This window comes from Periplaneta americana, chromosome 15 (assembly GCF_040183065.1).
Source record: "Periplaneta americana isolate PAMFEO1 chromosome 15, P.americana_PAMFEO1_priV1, whole genome shotgun sequence".
NCBI classification, from domain to species: Eukaryota; Metazoa; Arthropoda; class Insecta; order Blattodea; family Blattidae; genus Periplaneta; species Periplaneta americana.
The window spans coordinates 10,621,698-10,641,790 of record NC_091131.1 but is presented as its reverse complement, the minus strand read 5'-3'; the positions used below and the strand labels follow the sequence as shown (position 1 = coordinate 10,641,790).

General features: G+C 38.7%; 1 protein-coding gene across 1 annotated transcript in view; it reads right to left on the bottom strand.

The window, feature by feature from the left end:
* The window catches only part of Sos (Son of sevenless), a 106,214-nt gene that overhangs the window by 65,127 nt on the left and 20,994 nt on the right, over nt 1-20,093 (bottom strand). Inside the window, exons 2-4 of the mRNA XM_069846660.1 lie at nt 13,913-14,176; nt 8,597-8,680; nt 7,860-7,940 (exon numbers count right to left, since the gene is read on the bottom strand). Of these exons, the coding sequence (XP_069702761.1) occupies nt 7,860-7,940; nt 8,597-8,680; nt 13,913-14,176 (429 nt within the window). The remainder of the gene's footprint in view (nt 1-7,859; nt 7,941-8,596; nt 8,681-13,912; nt 14,177-20,093) is intronic.

Here is a 20,093-nt window from a genome sequence, read left to right as displayed (position 1 = left end):
CGATGTTTCCCTTTGTGGCGGACTCCAATTTTTAGGCATATATATGTTGACGTGTATCCAATGTCAACTGCCACAAATGACGTAAATGAAGCAATCATATTGACTCCCAATGGTATTGGTGTGTACTGGATTGGGTGTGGTAAACTTGTCATGAAACTTTTCTTCATACCTCTCGACTTTTTTTTTTGTGTAATGTATCAAACAGCACGTTTTTTTTAAAGAGCCTGCATTTACAAAAGCCTTATCCAATAAAGTCCACCAGTAAATATTTCGAAATATAACAGGAATATAGAATTGAATGCGACATTGTCTTGAAGTAAATGAAACACTAAATATTCGGATATAAACAGTCACGTTTAACTGAAAATAATGGAACAATATTGTGTTTCACAGAAGCTGTTTTAATTTATTATAGCTTACTTACTTACTTACAAATGGCTTTTAAGGAACCCGAAGGTTCATTGCCGCCCTCACATAAGCCCGCCATCGGTCCCTATCCTGTGCAAGATTAATCCAGTCTCTATCATCATATCCCACCTCCCTCAAATCCATTTTAATATTATCCTCCCATCTATGTCTCGGCCTCCCTAAAGGTCTTTTTCCCTCCGGTCTCCCAACTAACACTCTATATGCATTTCTGGATTCGCCCATTCGTGCTACATGTCCTGCCCATCTCAAACGTCTGCATTTAATGTTCCTAATTATGTCAGGTGAAGAATACAATGTGTGTAGTTCTGCGTTGTGTAATTTTCTCCATTCTCCTGTAACTTTATCCTGCTTAGCCCCAAATATTTTCCTAAGCACCTTATTCTCAAACTCCCTTAACCTATGTTCCTCTCTCAAAGTGAGAGTCCAAGTTTCACAACCATACAGAACAACCGATAATATAACTGTTTTATAAATTCTAACTTTCAGATTTTTTGACAGCAGACTAGATGATAAAAGCTTCTCAACCGAATAATAACACGCATTTCCCATATTTATTCTGCGTTTAATTTCCTCCCGAATGTCATTTATATTTATTACTGTTGCTCCAAGATATTTAAATTTTTCCACCCCTTCGAAGGATAAACCTCCAATTTTTATATTTCCATTTCGTACAATATTCTCGTCACAAGACATAATCATATACTTTGTCTTTTCGGGATTTCCTTCCAAACCGATCGCTTTACTTGCTTCAAGTAAAATTTCCGAATTTATTATAGCTATCTCTGTCATTTCAGAACAGTACTACTTTTTCCATTTGTAAAGCAACTTTTGTGCCACACTGTACTAAAAAAAAAAAAAAAAACAAAATATACTAATGAAATTGTAAAATTTTGTGGAATGAAAATCTTAACATCGCATGATCTTGCAAATTTGTATATTTCACTGGTAACTTTGAACATGCATGTCCCTATGTTGAAGAAGCATGCATTCCAGTGAAGGGGATCAGGAAGTAAGAGTTTGGGGTTTTAACAAATGCACATTTACACAAGTAAGTACAGTAATCGTCTGAAGAAAGGATGTTAAAATGCACAAGATTGTTCACAAGATACTATTACAATGACATCACAAGTTGTTGATCTTATAGTAGTATCGTAAGTAGTTTCTGTTTATTACAATATAAAGACACACGTTTCATGAAATCCACACAGATGCCATATAGTGAAATATTTTCTCCCAAGAGCCAATCAGTAAGAGAGTATGAAAAACATATGATTAAAGCATGGGTGAAAAAACAGCATTCAAATAAACAGGCATGGAATGAACAATCCAGAATAACAAAAGCCTACATAGCAGCTGTGATTCTGTAAGACAAGTTTGCAAGATCCAGCTAATTGTCTAAGTGTACACCCATGGAAACTAAGTATGTATAAGGCACAGTTTAAAGTAGAAAATGAGGAGGGGTGAGTGTCAATATTTCTTGTTTTGTTTTACATACCACCTGATTTGTTCAAATCGGATCGCAACAGGACGCATGGAAAGTACATACACAGCATAATCAATAATAACTAGAGCAATGACTCCAAGTCAACAAATTACGACACTATAATGATCTTGCAAACACGCTAGCCCTCCCCTGTGCCTATCTACGAAACAAGGTTGCTTTGTGTCTCTATGTCTCTTCAATCATATAATATGTGCAGTACCAATTAATTCATACAGGAACGAAAAGTTATCTATTGATTGATCTTAATCTACAGAATACAGTTTCTCAAAAGTTTTTTTTAATGCACTTACAACAGTTTATATTACTTTATGCTAAAATGAAAACTTTGCCACAATAATAATAGGGTAAATTAGGGTCTGTTGGACAGTCGGGCATGTTGGACACTTTGTACCTTAACGTGTTATCTCGCCACTTGTGGGCACCAAATTCTGCTAGAAGTCAATGACGGAAGTAGTAGCCCCACTCGAGGCTACTTCCGTCATTGACTTCTAGCAGAATGTGGTGCCCACAAGTGGCGAGGTAACACGTTAAAGTACAAAGTGTCCAACATGCCCGACTGTCCAAAAGACCCTAATTTACCCTATTAGTTATCAATTATCACACAACTGATAGAAAAACACAGAGATACACTTATTGCATTCATTGATTTTCACAAAGCCTTTGATAAATTAGATCGCCAGAAATTGTACCACATTCTAGAAGATAGGGATATCCCAAATCATTTAATTAATGTGATACAAAATTTATACTGCAATACTAAATAAAAGTGAAAATAAAGAATAAATTAAGTGATGAACATAAACTCACAACAAGTGGAATTAGGCAAGGATGCTCTTTGCCTCCTACACTTTTCAACTTAAATGAGGGGTAGTCATAAAGTTTTAATTATCACCTCGAAAAAATGAAGCTGCGACCATGAAACTTGGTGATGGTGTTAGTCCTTTTTTACATATTCACCCTTCAACTTGACTTGACGGAGGCCTTGGTTGTAGAATTCTGCATTTTGGCTGTTCAGGAAACATTCCACCTCAAAAATGACCTTGTCGTCATTCTGGAAATGCCTGCCAACAATGGTTTCTTCATCCGAGGAAAGAGGACGAAGTCACTGAGTGCTATATCAGGAGAATACAGGGAGTGGAAACACGTGGATTCACCACCTCCGAAAAAGGCGAACACCCAACAATCATCGGACAAGGTGATGCTGAGTGTTTTTTGGGACATCCAAGGTGTAGTGCTGACAAATTATGCTCAGAAGGGGCAAACCATCACAGGAGCATACTACCGAAATCTCCTGACGAGGTTACGGGAGGCTATCAAGACGAAGCGTCGCAGGAAGCTGTCCAAGGGGGTCCTTTTGCTTCATGACAATGCCCCAGCTCATTCTGCACAGGACACAGTCACACATGCTGCTTCTTCAGGCTATCAAATTTTGCCTCACTCCCCGTATTCTCCTGATATGGCACCCAGTGACTCCTTCCTCTTTCCTCGGATGAAGGAACCATTGCGTGGCAGGCATTTCCAGAACGACGACGAGGTCATTTTTGAGGTGGAACGTTTCCTGAACAGCCAAAATGCAGACTTCTACAACCAAGGCCTCCGTCAAGTCATCCATCGTTGGGAAAAATGTGTCACTTTGAAGGGTGAATATGTAGAAAAGGACTAACACCATCACCAAGTTTCATGGTCGCAGCTTCATTTTTTCGAGGTGATAATTAAAACTTTATGACTACCCCTCATATATCGACAACGACAATTAAGTGGTGAACCTCAAAGACTGGCACACAAGTTATTATGTTATATACCAATAGGGAAAAGGAAAGTTGGACATCCAACGAAACGTTGCGCAGATCTCTATGAAGCCAGAACAGGCCATGAGGTCTAATCCGTGAAGTGAATGATGATGATAATCAATTCTGGCTGGAAATACTCGCAAGAAGAGAAAATATTTTTCTGCAGTATTGTTATACCTATTTCTCACCAAAGTTATGCTTCCACTGCCTCTCAAAAACAGGGAGATTTAATGTATGAACTAACCTCAACCAATAAAATAAATTTTTCTCTATGTACCTCGAAGTTCTCCTGGTCATACATGTCCTTAAGGGAACCTGGACCCTCCAATCTCAAACTATGTTAAATGAATGATTTTTAATGCATCTTTTATCAAAATGGGGGTCGAGTCCAGGTTATTCCTGGCACTTAAAAAGCGTTAATTTAACAGAGGTTTTTGGAAAAATATAATTTAACCTACAAATTATGAATTTTTTTCCATATAATGCAAATTTGAATATTATTTTTTACTATATTTTTAGGGTTTGTAAATTTAAATTTCATAAAATCCCTGTGTTAAGTCATGTACTAAGCTATTATGAATATTCTCTGAAAGTCTGAAGTAATTCTGTCAGGTAGAAACTAAGAAAAGGTGCATTTTGTACAGAAAATATAAACTTAAGGAAAATAACCTTCAATATTTTTAGTACTACAGCCCAGCTGTATATTGGGGATTGTTACAAACATTTTTTTTAGCTCTTTAGAAGTCAATAGTGTATATGTTTCAGATACCGTTGGAAAAAGGAAATTTCAAGAATATAATGTAGTAAAAAACCAAAAACGAAAATTTTTCACTATTTTTCAATGTGGCCTTCAAAATTTTTAATATATCCAAGCCGCATATGGCACAGTATTAGAAAAAAAAATAGCTCTTTAGAAGTGAGTAACATGCAAGTTTCATATACTGTTGGAAAGAGGAAATTTCAGAGAATATAATGCAGTAAAAACCAAAAGTGAAAATTTTTACTATTTATTAAGGTCCGAGTTCCCTTAAATTACTTTCCCTTACTTCATTCTGCTAAGAAAACTTTTGTTTACTGAATGAACCTAATGCACAAAATTAAGTTTCTCCAAGTTATCTGAATCATTCAAGGACTTAAAACTGCTCCTCACCGAGAGAAATATTTTGTCTACTGACTTCTTAACTTATAAAATTTTGTTCGTAAAATAGTTTCCATTATTTCATACCACTAAGAAGACTTTATTCTATTGGCCAAACTTAATGTATCAAACAGAAGCTCAGTTCCATTTCTAACAATCCAAATAGTTCATCACTCATTGCAATGCAAAGTAAAATTCTCAATGTATAAATCATGAAGAATGAGTAACATCAAGAAGGCAGAGCTCCCATAACTTTTCATCATTTTATCAGTACAGAATGACATGACACCGAAACCTTTCTAGAAGAACTGGTGCTGTAACATGTCCTTTCAGCCTATAGCCAGTCGTTCTACTGAACTGAGCAAACTGGACTTCTTCAGCAAAAACAAACTGAATGGCAAAAGAACTACTTCAGTGACAATTTCCAACTTGAACTCTTTATACAACAAAAATAATTTTTTGTGTCTTGCAAACAAATACAGTACTTTATTATGTTAAAACTGGCAACAATCTTTGATTTCTTTCAGAAACCGTGAAGTTTAGAGTTCTGATAATGCTGTTTGAAGACTTCTTTGCATTATTCCTACTGTTGTAAATACATAAAATACAGTTTCAAAAGTCTGTTACACATTTTATTTTAACAGGTAAGATGAGGACGCCTGTCCCTTATACAACAAAGACTGATGCAATCTTTTGATGGCATAAAATTAATATCGTGTTGACTACAACATTTTCAGTAATGGAAACTATCCAAGAGAACTCTCCCCTCATCCTCATCCCAAAAAATGGTTAGTTAGCTAAAGTCCAGCTTATATTTACTTTGGTTACAACAATGTTATGATCGTAATTTTCATATACTTTTTTTTCGTGGCAAATCTTGAGTCCTAGTTGAATTGTGTGTGAAGAAGACACGTATTGTTTTTATATTATAAGTAAGAAAAAATAAAATTATTCTCTGTCATTGATTCACTCTACAATACTGTACAAAGTTCATACCCTATACAAGTAAACCATTTGTTGTCTGTATTCCTAATATCGAAGTAGGTGTCCACGTGCTTCACCTCTTAATACATCTTAGTAACTAGAATTAAAATTACAAACAAATCTGTATTTCATTACTATTCAAATATACATTACATACAGTTAAGAACTTTCAAAATATATTTACAAACATACAAATAACATAATAATCGTATAGACAAAGCTGCAGTAAAATATTTTAGTCAAAATTTCATTCCCAATATGAATAATTAATGTAAGGTTGTAATATTATAGCAAATGTAAAACTGAAAAAAGAAAAGATTGAGAAGAACTAGAGGCCGGTAATGAAGGTTCCTGTTTGCTAATGATGGAAATAATTTAACAAAGAAACAATTCAGAATTAACAGCAAATGAAGTTACCAACAATTTATAAATTCCTCAAAATGTTTATTTTTCAATATTTCGGGCTTCAAGATAGAAGACACTGCTTTATAACCTAATCAGTGAGTTACCAAATCGTTAGCCAGTTTTACTAACTGTTATCAAAAGATCTATAGAGTGTAACAGAATAACTATTCCTAATTTTCTGATGTCATAGAGGGCATGAAATTAAACATTTTTTTCTAATAAAGTAACATCCGGAAATGCTTCGTTTTCAAGTGATAGTGGTATGAAGGAAAAATAATGGCCAGATATTATGGACAGACGAAGCATGTTTTTCAAGAGATGGCTTTTTTAATAAACATAACAGTTACATTTGGAGTGACACGAATCCTAAAACTATGGAGAATCTCCTCAATCTATGAAAGTTTTCTGTAAATATTTGGGTTGGATTTGTTGATAACTATCTAGTGAGGCTATATCTTATGCCTGCGCGATTGAATGAACATGTTTATGGTATTTTTCTTGTGGAAATGCTTCCGGAGCTACTTGAAGATGTCCTGATTAATATTCGGAGAAACGTGATCTTTCAACATGACGGTGCATCTGCACATTTCGGCTTAAACTGTCAAAAATATTTTAATGCACATTTTCCAAATCGTTAGATAGGGAGACCAGGTCCAATTGCTTGGCCAGCATGTTCTCCAGATATAACTCCAGTTGATTTTTGTGTTTGGGGTCATATTGAATTCAATTGTTTATGAATCACCCATCGACACAGCAGAAGAATTAGTTGCTAGAATTATTCTTGCTTTTGACGATCTTCATAACTGACCACAGATATTTTGAAGGATTCCACGTTAATCATACGGCATCATACTTTGTGTGTCAACAATGGCGGTCGCAATTTTGAAAGTTTCTACAGTTTGTTAATACCATTTTCTTAATATTTGGTATAAGATAAAAAAAAAGTTACTGTGTATAACCACAGAGAGTAAATAAAGTAACTTTCCAAATTGAGATTCTTTCAATTTTTCCTTCATACCACTATCACTTGAAAATGAAACATTTCCAGACATTACTTTATTAAGGAAAAAAATGTTTAATTTCATGCTCTCTATCACATCAGAAATTATGAATAGTTATTCTGTTACATCCAGTAGATCATTATCAAACTTTAAATAACTGCCAAAGGGCTTATTTTCACTTCACTAATGTTCGTAATTTCTGGTCATATTGATGGTCAAACTTAAATATAGAACAGTTTCTCTTAATTCAAACTAAATCAACAATACTCACAAAAAATATCATTTTTTTTTTTATTTCTGTATTTTTCCATAATGTATGATGTACAAGGAAATGTACAATACAATTTTAGGGACGATGGACTTGATATCAAGGAGAGAGACGAAACAAGAAATAACTGCCAACAAGAGCTTCATTACAGCTCTACTTCTCTCCACATCTCTCGCAACTTCTAAACTAAATACCCATTGTACCCAGAATCTTTTAAACACAAGATGCATACTTTCTATGCCAACTATGACATTGCACAATTTAAGCAATAACATAAAAATATAATTTGTCTTATATAAAATAAATTAGAGAAACAAAACATAAGAATAATTTTTATTACCTTGTCTGCACACATGGCAACACGAATATCTTGGCACGTAATCTCCACATGGCGGATATTTTTCACGTAATTTCCTGCCAGCTGAAATACAAAACATTCAGCTATTTAGAGATCAGCTGTTATAATGGAGAAAATTAAATTTCAACTGTTATGGCAATCTAATCTTCTTTTCAGACTATATTTATAATTTTTAATTCAGTAACAATAATTCTTTATATGTAAGTATATATCCGCCGAGTTAGCTCTGCAGTAGCACGTCTGCCTCCAGACTAGCCGACCCAGGTCCGATTCCCGGCAGGATCAGAAATTTTCATGTAAAATTTCTACCTCGGGACTAGGAGAGATGGCGGTGCACAACTTGTAATCACTAAATTGTGCACCAATTTGCCTGGGTTAAATTCCAAATTTCTCCGCAGTGCATATGATGAGAAGGTGTAAGTCACTGTGTGATGTGTTGTAATAAAGAAAATCCACACAGTTTTTATGTTTATTCAGTTATGAGCAAGTGATAAAGAAATAAGCTTCACATGGTTGCAGTTTTAACATTTGGCACCATGAAATACGAACTTTTTGTTTGTTTTTTTTTTTTTTTTTTTTTTTTTTTTTGTATATACTGGTATTCATTCAAAGACACAAGATTTGTTCAAACAGCTTTATGACAACAGTTAAAATTTTGACTGCTTACCACTCCTGAATCTAAACAGAATGCTTCAGAAAAAAAAAAAAAAAAACTTTACCTTGAGAATATCAGCTGAGATGTATTCCAGCACAGCAACAACATAGAGAGAAACCTGGGAGTCAATTTTGTACTGAAGAACCTCCTGTGAAGAAAAGATATATTTATATGAAAAAGACAAAGCACTAAAATAATTAATTGATAAACTAGTGGACTTACTCATGTTAATTATGTAAGATTTGTCCGGATTACAGCTGTTTCAGTGCTTCATGCACCATCCTCAGAGCCTACCATGTGTGTGGTGCGTGAAGCACTGAAACAGCTGTAAGCCGGACAAATCTTACATAATTAACACGAGTAAGTCCACTAGTTTATCAATTAATTATATTCAAGTGTTAAAAGTAGTGTACGCAAGATTCAAAATGGAATAAAATAATGTCTAAAGGCTTAATATTACATGTACCAAATTGCATTTCTATCGGACAAAAACAAAGATTATTAGAATTTCGATAATCGAACTTCCATTATGTGTGTGTGCATGCGCGTGTGAAGTTTAATCTGTAGGGACTGTATTTTTTGGTGAAATAAAATGAATGATTTCTGCCACTATTTCATGAAATAAGTTGTCAATTAAATGTAATGTGTTATGTTTGATATAAAAACTTTTTGTTACTTTCTTTTACCACATATCAGCAATCATAAAATGCTGCTAGATAAATTAGATTATTATGGAATTAAATGTGTTGCACACCAATGGTGTCACTCATATCTCATAGATAGGAAACAGAAAGTTGAAATCAATACAACTATGAAATCTACATCGACATGGGGAACTATTAATAATGGAATTCCTCAAGGATCAATATTAGGTCCCCTACTTTTTCTAGTGTTTATAAATGACCTTGCCCCCCTTATAAAAGATGTAGGTCATCCCATATTATTTGCAGATGACACAAGTATAGTAATTACAGCCAATAACTGCAACACATTCCAATCTTCAACAGAGGAAATTCTCTTCAAAATATGTGACTGGTTCTCAGTCAATAAATTAGTATTAAATTGTAACAAAACTAACATAATTCAATTTAAATCCTGTCCAAATTCAACGTCGCAAATTTCTAGCGCAATAATTAACAATAGATCCCTATTAGAAACAACAACCAAATTTCTTGGCTTAAAAATCGATAATGTGTTAAATTGGAAAAATCATATTAAAGAAATTACCCCCAAACTAAATTCAGCTTGTTTTGCTATTAGATCTATGCAAAAGATAGTAAATATCAATACCTTAAAAACAATATACTTTGCATACTTCCACTCGGTAATGAGTTTTGGAATAATATTCTGGGGAAATTCCACAGATAGTAACAATATATTTCTATTACAAAAAAGAGTAATTAGAATAATAGTAGGTGCGAAATCTAGGGAGTCGTGTAGGACTATTTTAAAAAAACTACAAATAATGCCCATGGCATTTCATTAATAGTCTTCCTCGTATGTAATCGCGAAAACTTTGTAACTAATTCAACAGTTCATAGCATAAATACACGTCAAAAAAAAATGGCTTTCGTACTCCATCGGCAAGTCTATCGTGCTATCAAAAAGGAGTGCGTTATATGGCAGTAAAATGTTTAATAGCCTCCCTATCGATATAAAAAATGAAACTCAAAACATAAAATTATTTAGGGCCAAATTAAAGAAGTACCTAATTTCTCACGCCTTCTATTCTGTAGGTGAATTCGTGACATTCAATAACGCTTCATGAAACTGATACTAGAACTTTGTGTTGTACTAGTAGACTATATTGTAAATCTCGTCTATATATATTTCATCTAGACTGTGACTATAAATTAAGACTTTATAATAGTATTAAGTTTTTTGACTTGTTCCATATTCTAGCTGTAAGCATGTATGAATACCATGGAATGTTAATAAATACAATACAACACCAAAACATAAACTAAGCATGGTGATTTCTACACTGTCCACAAGAAGATATGTGTGGCAATTAGTATTTTTGTGTATGCAGAAAAGCCCCTCTTACTGTCCACATTAGACACAGGGAACCACACTGTCTGCAAACAATTCACACCGAATTCACTGCGGTCCTCTGCTAGTTCCCCCACAAATCTCTTTGAATCAAAATACAGCCTCCGATACAAAATGTACCTATTGCAGCAAAGATTAAAGAATGTTATGTTGTATGTTACAGTCGACCACAGAAATCGACTTTCTTTTGATAGCCATGGAACTACTGGGTGTTCATTTCAAAGTGTCATGACGTCACTATTGTGAGTCAGCGATTTGAAGCGAGTTTCAGCTTTTATGTCAGAGAAGTTGCCTATTAATCAAGGCATTCAATCTGAACTTGAGAGCGTGTACGGTATAACTTGAACGTTGTAGCAACAGATGGCGGTCTGTACGGTTTGTGTGCCACCATAACCTCTTTCGAACTGTGTTTTGCGCGGGCAAGTCGTACGCAGGGTATTTGTTATCATCTGCTGCGTACGGCAACATTCCACAACACAAATCAAATGCTCCGTGTCCATGTTGACCGTCGAAGTTAATGTCAACAAATACGTAAGTAATCATCTTAACCCTCTCCCCATATCCCGACAGTAAGAAAAAAACTCACCCCACTACATGTTTCCAAATAGTTTACATTCCTACCACTACTGGAGTTACCGTACGTATCGGTAAGTACTCTTCAGAATGAACGCCGTACTTGCCAGGCAACTTCTCTGACATAGTTAATATGCCTCTGTGGAAGTGTAGGAAGATAGAATTCTCTAGGCTCAACGACTAGCCACATGACGGCATACAGCGAGCCATTACACACTTTGAACTGAACACCCAGTAGTAAAAATGAGAAATGAGTGTACACAGTAACTTGGCATTACTAAGTGACTGGAAAAAAATTCAACATGTTTTGTAATAATATTGAATAAAATTTTGGTGCATATTTCGTATTTTTTGCGATAGAAATTTCGAAAAATGTTTTGCTTAAATATGATATTTCAGCTACCTAGAAGGGTAAATGTAACAAAGACAGTGATTGTGGAAAATTTCACGCATATCACATTTACAAAACAATATGGTCCCCATTAATCTGTTTGAGTACCATTCCTGATCATATATTAACAGATTGAACAGCCTTATAGGCTTTGAAGGCAACAACTTTTATCAATTTCACGAACTGCCATCACGTTGTAACTCTCATTTGAATTGCATGAAGCAACTGTACTTCCATCTAGTGGTCGTTACCAATTGACAGTGGAATGGGACATGGGAATGGCCAATCTGTTATATATGTGATCAGAAGTATCATGTAGGCCTAACTACAAATTTTAATACTGTTTGAAAACAAAAACTTTCTAGAGTAAACTTGTTTACCGAATGGTGTAAATACATAAATATATTTAAGATCTCAACGAAACTGGTTCCTGATTGGCTGAGCAATTGTCTGAAATGTAAATGGCATTTTTTTTAGTTACGTCAGGAAGGGGGAGGCCAACTATTTTCGTACTTGGTATCTGTCGTAAAATTCGTGGGTATACATGGAAATATGTTTATTGTCTCAAGTTTTACAAAATTCTCGAGAATTCGTAGGTTAAAAAGGCTTGAAATGAAATGCCTGATGATACAACAAGGCATTTTCTTAAAATGTTTACTCATTTTTAATGTTCTACAAAGGAGGTGGTCGGATAGCTCAGTTGGTAGAGCAGCTGGCTACGGACTGGAAGGTCCGGGGTTCGATCCCAGGTGGTGACAGGTTTTTTTTCTCATTGCCAAACTTTCAGAACGGCCCCGAGGTTCACTCAGCCTCCTATAAAATTGAGTACTGGGTCTTTCCCAGGGGTAAAAGACGGTCAGAGCATGGTGCCGACCACACCACCTCATTTTAGTGCCGAGGTCATGGAAAACATGAGGCTCTACCTCCATGCCCCCCCAAGTGCCTTCATGGTATGTTATGGGGATACCTTTTTACAAAGGACTATTAGCCTGATATCACACTCGGCGAAGATTCTTGTGTGAATACTGAATCGACGCTTATATTCTAAGATGGAAGAAGAGCAGTTTGGCTTTAGGAAGGGAAAAGGTATGAGAGATGAAATTGGACTGCTTGGTGAAAAATACCTAGAGAAAAATTAAGAAGTGTATGTGGTATTTGTGGACCTAGAAAAGGCATTTGACAGAGTGGATTGGAATCCTGATGGGAATCCTGACGAAAATTGGCGTGGATTGGAAAGAGAAGAGACTGTTCAGTAACCTTTATGCGAAACAAATCAAAGTCAGGATAGGAGAAGAAATGTATGAAGGAAGTGAAATAGGAAGAGGAGTATGACAAGGATGCCCTTTATCATCTACCCTGTTCAACATCTACTTGGAGCATTTAGTGAAGAACTGTTTTCAGAACATGGGAGGAGTGATAGGAGGAGGAAGAAGAATAAAGTGTATTAAGATTTGCTGATGATATGGCGTTGTTAGCAGAAGAGGAGATGATACTAAGGGATATGTTACTAGAGCTAAATGACAGCTGTGAGCAGTATGGAATGGAGATAAATGCCAACAAGACGAAGACCATGGTCATAGGAAGAAAAGTAAAGAAGGTAAACTTGCGAATTCTAAATGAGGCAGTAGAGCAAGTGGACAGCTTCAAATACTTGGGGTGTAATATAAGCAGTAACATGAGCTGCTGCCAAGTAGTCAAAAGGAGAATAGCAATGGCAAAGGTAGCATTTAATATAAAAAGGAGCATCTTCTGCGGACCTCTGGAGAAAGAACTAAGGAAGAGACTAGTGAAGTGCTTTGTGTGGATTGTAGCACTGTATGAGGGCAGAAACCTGGACATTATGACGAAGTGAAGACAAATGAAGGTGTGTGAAATGGACAGACAGAATAAGAAACGAAGCTGTGTTGGAAAGAGTGGGTGAAGAAAGAATGATGCTGAAACTGTTCAGGAAGAGAAAAAGGAATTGGCTGGGTCACTGTTTGAGAAGAAACTGCCTACTGAAGGATGCATTGGAAGGAATGGTGAACGGGAGAAAAGTTTGGGGCAGAAGAAGATATCAGATGATAGACGACATTAAGATATATGGATGATATGAGACAAGGAGGAAGGCAGAAAACAGGAAAGACTGGAGAATGCTGGGTTTGCAGTGAAAGACCTGTCCTTGGGCAGAACACTTGAATGAATGAAATGAATTTGAAATCATTAATTTTTCGGGTTCTTATGCACAAGACAATAAATCTGGTTGAACAGCAACACCACAATAGAAGTCTGAAAGTAAACTGGAGTACATTTTTTTTCATGCTTTAGATGTGATGAATGCAGCCAACACCTGCAATACAAAACTCCAAAAATAGCAGTACATACCTTTTGTAACATATGATGGACTTTGTCAACAGGCAAGACAAGTGGAGACTTCTTCTTGCCTCGATCCAATGCCTCCTTCGCATCGGACAGTGCCCACTTGTCGATGGGGGTTGGGAACGTGCGTCGCACTCTCTCCTCCACATCCTGTATGGTGTGTGGTGAAGGACGTGCACAGAGCATTCCCAGCAGCCGTAGAATCAAGCTCTCTACATAATCCAGCGCATCTTCCCGGGCATCCAGGGAGTGATGCACCTGTTCTAGCACCTGAAATGCAACAACAGCAAGATGACACTGCAGTCACTACGAGAATACAAGGACTTTGCAAGAAGTATGCAATTTTTTTCTCCTTGTGAATGTTTAATGAGAGGAAGATTAAATGTACAGACCGATTATTTAGTCCTGACAGCTCAGCGACGCGAAAGAGGGGAAGTAATAGTAGTGGGGAGAGCTTCGGAGTAGAGATAAGGGCGAGCGGTCGGTAAAGGAATGCAGTACAGCTTAATTGTACTGGAAACATAACTCTCTACCACATGCATGACATCCGATCACTTCGAAAACAAGCGAGTAACTAACCCATACACCCCTTGGCGTAACTAAATGGACTTGCCTGATCTAGGCACATATCTCCGGACTAAATAATCGTACTGTACAGCAAGAAAGATGTTAATATGAATTACCTCTCCATGTAATCTCAGAATTTATTGATGCATTTGTCAGCATCCAATCAAATTAACAAGAGAGGATGGTTTTAATATGGTGGAAAACTAGTGAATATATTTTTTTTTTTTTTTGCTTTAAGGGGGGGAGGTACACCATAGGCCTGCAAAAATTTAATGAAATCATTTTTTTATATATCTCAGCTACTTACTTACTTACTTACTTACTGGCTTTAAAAGAACCCGGAGGTTCATTGCCGCCCTCACATAAGCCCGCCATTGATCCCTATCCTGAGCAAGATTAATCCAGTCTCTATCTTCATATCCCACCGCCCTCAAATTCATTTTAATATTATCTTCCCATCTACGCCTCGGCCTTCCCAAAGGTCTTCTTCCCTCCAGCCTCCCAACTAACACACTATATGCATTTCTGGATTCGCCCATATGTGCTACATGCCCTGCCCATCTCAAACGTCTGTATTTAATGTTCCTAATTATGTCAGGTGAAGAATACAATGCGTGCAGTTCTGTGTTGTGTAATTTTCTCCATTCTCCTGTAACTTCATCCCTCTTAGCCCCAAATATTTTCCTAAGCATCTTATTCTCAAACACCCTTAACCTATGTTCCTAAGTTTGTCACACTTTCTCATCATGTACCGTACATTATGTATTAAAAACGTAAATGCTGTATTACAAATATGCTTGTGAAACAGCAAATGCAATATGGAAAAACATAATTAATCAGACTTTTAAATGCTCAAAGAAAAGATAGCACACAGAACAAATTTCCTAGAAATAAAATTCTTTACGCTCCTTGCAAAGAATTCACAAAACTATGAACTTTATCAAAAATAAATAAGCCAAAAATGGACAAAACTATGAGTAGAAAGAAATACCAAAATTACCAATCAATAGACAGAACCAGAACAGACAACAGAAGAGTTTCATATAGACATCACCAATGGTCTGAAGATGAAAGGTGTGATGATAATGGAGGAGGAGGAGGAGCAGAAGAAGAAGAAGAAGAAGAAGAAGAAGAAGAAAAAGAACAAGACGAAGAAGAAAAAATAACGAAGCAAACAGTTTTTTTTTATATTTATTAAATCACAGAAACAAGTGTTGTCAACATTCATGTGTCTTAGGTTGAAACAGATGAGGCCTGCATTGTTCACTGCATTTGCTGATAAGAGTAATCATGTGTGCACACGATAGTTCTGACTCATACTATTCACAATAGAATGTTGAAATATGCGAATAACAACGCAAAAGGCAGTTAAAAACTTTAAAAGCTCATATCACTGAACAGGGAACACTAAATCTGTCACTGATATCATGCTAACTGAATCACACTTTTATCTTAAAACTAAATTGCTTTCAGAATATGTAAGGTACAACATATTGGTACCACATCAACAGTTTCAAAATGTAAATCATCTTCATCCCCATTAAAAGTAGTAGATATAAACATAGGACATTAAAAGGAAATAATTTATTGGGGTGGTGGCTTCTGTTTTCACTTCAACAGGTCCAGTATGAAAGCCATTAAATCAACTGTCACAGACTATTCAGTATTTACTATATCATTTAGAACAGGCAGCAGATTAATGAAATAATTATTATGAAGAATGTGCGCGCTCACACGCACACACACACACGCCCCATACGCACACACCCCCACACACACGCCCCACACACACACAAACATGCACACGTACACACGCCCCACCCCCCCCCACACACACGCGCGCACACACACACACGCCCCACACACACACGCCCCATACGCACACACCCCCACACACACGTACACACGCCCCACCCCCACACGCACACCCCCCACACACACGCGCGCACACACACACACGCCCCACACATACAAACACGCACACGTACACACGCCCCACACGCACACACCCCCCACACACACAAACACGCACACGTACACACGCCCCACCCCCACACCCCACACACACGCGCGCGCACACACACGCCCCACACATACAAACACGCACACGTACACACGCCCCACACGCACACACCCCCACACACACAAACACGCACACGTACACACGCCCCACACGCACGCCCCACACCCCCACACACACGCCCCACACCCCCACACACACAAACACGCACACGTACACACGCCCCACCCCCACACGCACGCGCGCACACACACGCCCCACACATACAAACACGCACACGTACTCACGCCCCACACACACACACACACGCCCCACACATACAAACACGCACACACACACGCCCCACACATACAAACACGCACACGTACACACGCCCCACACGCACACACCCCCACACACACAAACACGCACACGTACACACGCCCCACACGCACGCCCTACACCCCCACACACACAAACACGCACACGTACACACGCCCCACCCCCACACGCACGCGCGCACACACACGCCCCACACATACAAACACGCACACGTACTCACGCCCCACACACACACACACACGCCCCACACATACAAACACGCACACACACACGCCCCACACACACACACGCGCCCGCCCCACACACACACACGCACACGCGCCCCACACATACAAACACGCACACACACACGCCCCACACATACAAACACGCACACGTACACACGCCCCACACATACAAACACGCACACGTACACACGCCCCACCCCCACACGCACACCCCCCACACACACGCGCGCGCACACACACGCCCCACACATACAAACACGCACACGTACACACGCCCCACACGCACACACCCCCACACACACGTGCACACACACAAACACGCACACGTACACACGACCCACACGCACGCCCCACACACACACAAACACGCACACGTACACACGCCCCACACCCCCACACACACGCCCCACACACACAAACACGCACACGTACACACGCCCCACCCCCACACACACGCCCCACACACACAAACACGCACACGTACTCACGCCCCCCACACACACACACACGCGCCCGCCCCACACACACACACACGCACACGCGCCCCACACATACAAACACGCACACACACACGCCCCACACACGCACACGCGCCCCACACACACGCCCCACACATACAAACACGCACACACACACGCCCCACACACACACGCACCCCACACATACAAACACGCACACACACACGCCCCACACATACAAACACGCACACGCGCCCCACACATACAAACACGCACACACACACGCCCCACACACACAACGCGCCCCACACATACAAACACGCACACGCGCCCCACACATACAAACACGCACACACGCCCCACACACACACGCACACGCGCCCCACACATACAAACACGCACACGTACACACGCCCCACACACACACGCACACACACGCCCCACACGCACACACCCCCACAATCACGCGCGCACACACACACAAACACGCATACGTGCACACGCCCCACACACGCGCGCGCACATACACACACGCCCCACCCACACACACACACCCACCACCCACACACTCAAACACGCCCCACACACCACACACACACGCCATACAAACACCCCCCCACACACACACACACACAGAAAGGAGGCAATGCGCATGATCAGAGGTTCACAAGTCAACCACTAGTTGAGGTAATAATATTAGTTCTGTTTCGTTATACGTCGTCCCTAAGTAGAAAGATCAAGTGCCAGGGAAGAGCGCGATGAAGACTGTAAATGAAACAAAATAAAAGAAGAGATAAAAACAATTCCAAGGAATGCATGACAGCAGGCTCGAACATGTCATAGAAGCATGGGAAGCAAGCAGGTGCTCTTTCCACTAGGCTAAAACCGTCCGTGATAGAAATGGTCTGTATGAAGCGATGCAATACTCCACGACTTGCTTAAATCATGAAACTGCACATTAACTTGATTTAGTTTAAAATAGTTGTGGAAATGAACCATTTTGTTATGCCCTGTGAGTTAAATGAAGTAACTTTGTGTGAAAATTGTTATTCATTTACTATAAATGTGACCTACTTGCCTTTATTAATACATTGTGTTTAATCGTCACACTGTTGACTAGGGATGTAGGCCACAGTAATTCATTATTTAGCATAAAGTCGAGCCAAGCATTAACCCACAGATATTGGATATAAGTTGTTCCATTTTTTAAAATAGCATTGAAATTTGACAGGTGACATGTATAAAATTAGCAAAGTTTTATTTTTTTTTTTTTCAAATTTAAATTCCCACCTGACCAAGAACTGAACCCGGACCCCTGACGTCGCAAGCCAGAGTGTTACTGACTGCTTCACAGGGGCGAACGATATAGGAAGGCTTACGGTTGCACGATTTGGAACTCAAAGGAGACAGTACACATACGGGACTACCTCATTGGACAAAACATAACAGAGTGAAAACAAAACAGACCACAAAAGAAAACTGTACGGAAACGGACAAAAAAGGGAAATTACTGGTGTGAATCGCGTACTTTAAACTTTTTCACCACCAAGAATCGCGCTATCAATTGTTTAGAAGACTGTACATAAAGTAAATCTGCTGAAAATGGTTTAGGATCGAAGATATTTTAGCAATGAAGCGCAATTATTATGGCTAAGAAGGAAGAAAACAACACGTGGATTAATATAAGTTATTTCAGTCTTATCTATATTATATCTTACGCAGTAAAAAATACAATTCATCTTATGATTAACTTGTTATGACGCTAGTATATTCCAACATGATGTCATAAGGCACTCTCGAAGTAACTGTAAATACACCCATTAGCGTAATGGATAACACGATTGCATACCTTAAGAATGAGGTGTTGCGGGTTCAAGTCCAACTAATGCCACTTTTTACCAAAAACTACGTGAAGAACTTTATAATTAATTAGCAGTGCACGATCAATATTCTGGGTACACAAAGTAAATAAACTGACTTAAATGCGTAACAAAACGAACCACTTTCTGAGGGTCTTGTAGAAAATATGACGTAACTCCATTCCTTCCTAGGCTGCCATGAACAAATCTATAAAACTACTGGGTGTTCAGTTCAAAGTGTGTCATGGCTCGCTGTATGCCGTCATGTGGCTAGCCGATCAGCCTAGAGAATTCAATCTTCCTACACTTCCGCAAAGGTGTATTACCTAGGAGGCAGAGAAGTTGCCTAGCAAGTACGGCGTTCATTCTGAAGAGTACGTACCGATGCGTACGATAACGCCGGTAGTGGCAGGAATGTGAACTGTTTGGAAATACGTACTGTCGGGTTATGGGAAGAGGGTTAAGACGATTACTTACGTATTTGTTGACATTAACTTCGACGGTCAACATGGACACGGAGTATTTGATTTGTGTTGTGGAATGTTACCGTACGCAACCGATGATAACAAATACCCTACATACGACTTGCCGGCGCAAAACACCGTTCGAAAGAGGTTATGGTAGCACACAGACCGTACAGACCGCCATCTGTTGCTACGACGTTCAAGTTATACCGTACACGTTCTCAAGTTCAGATTGAAGAACGCCTTGAATAATAGGCAACTTCTCTGACAT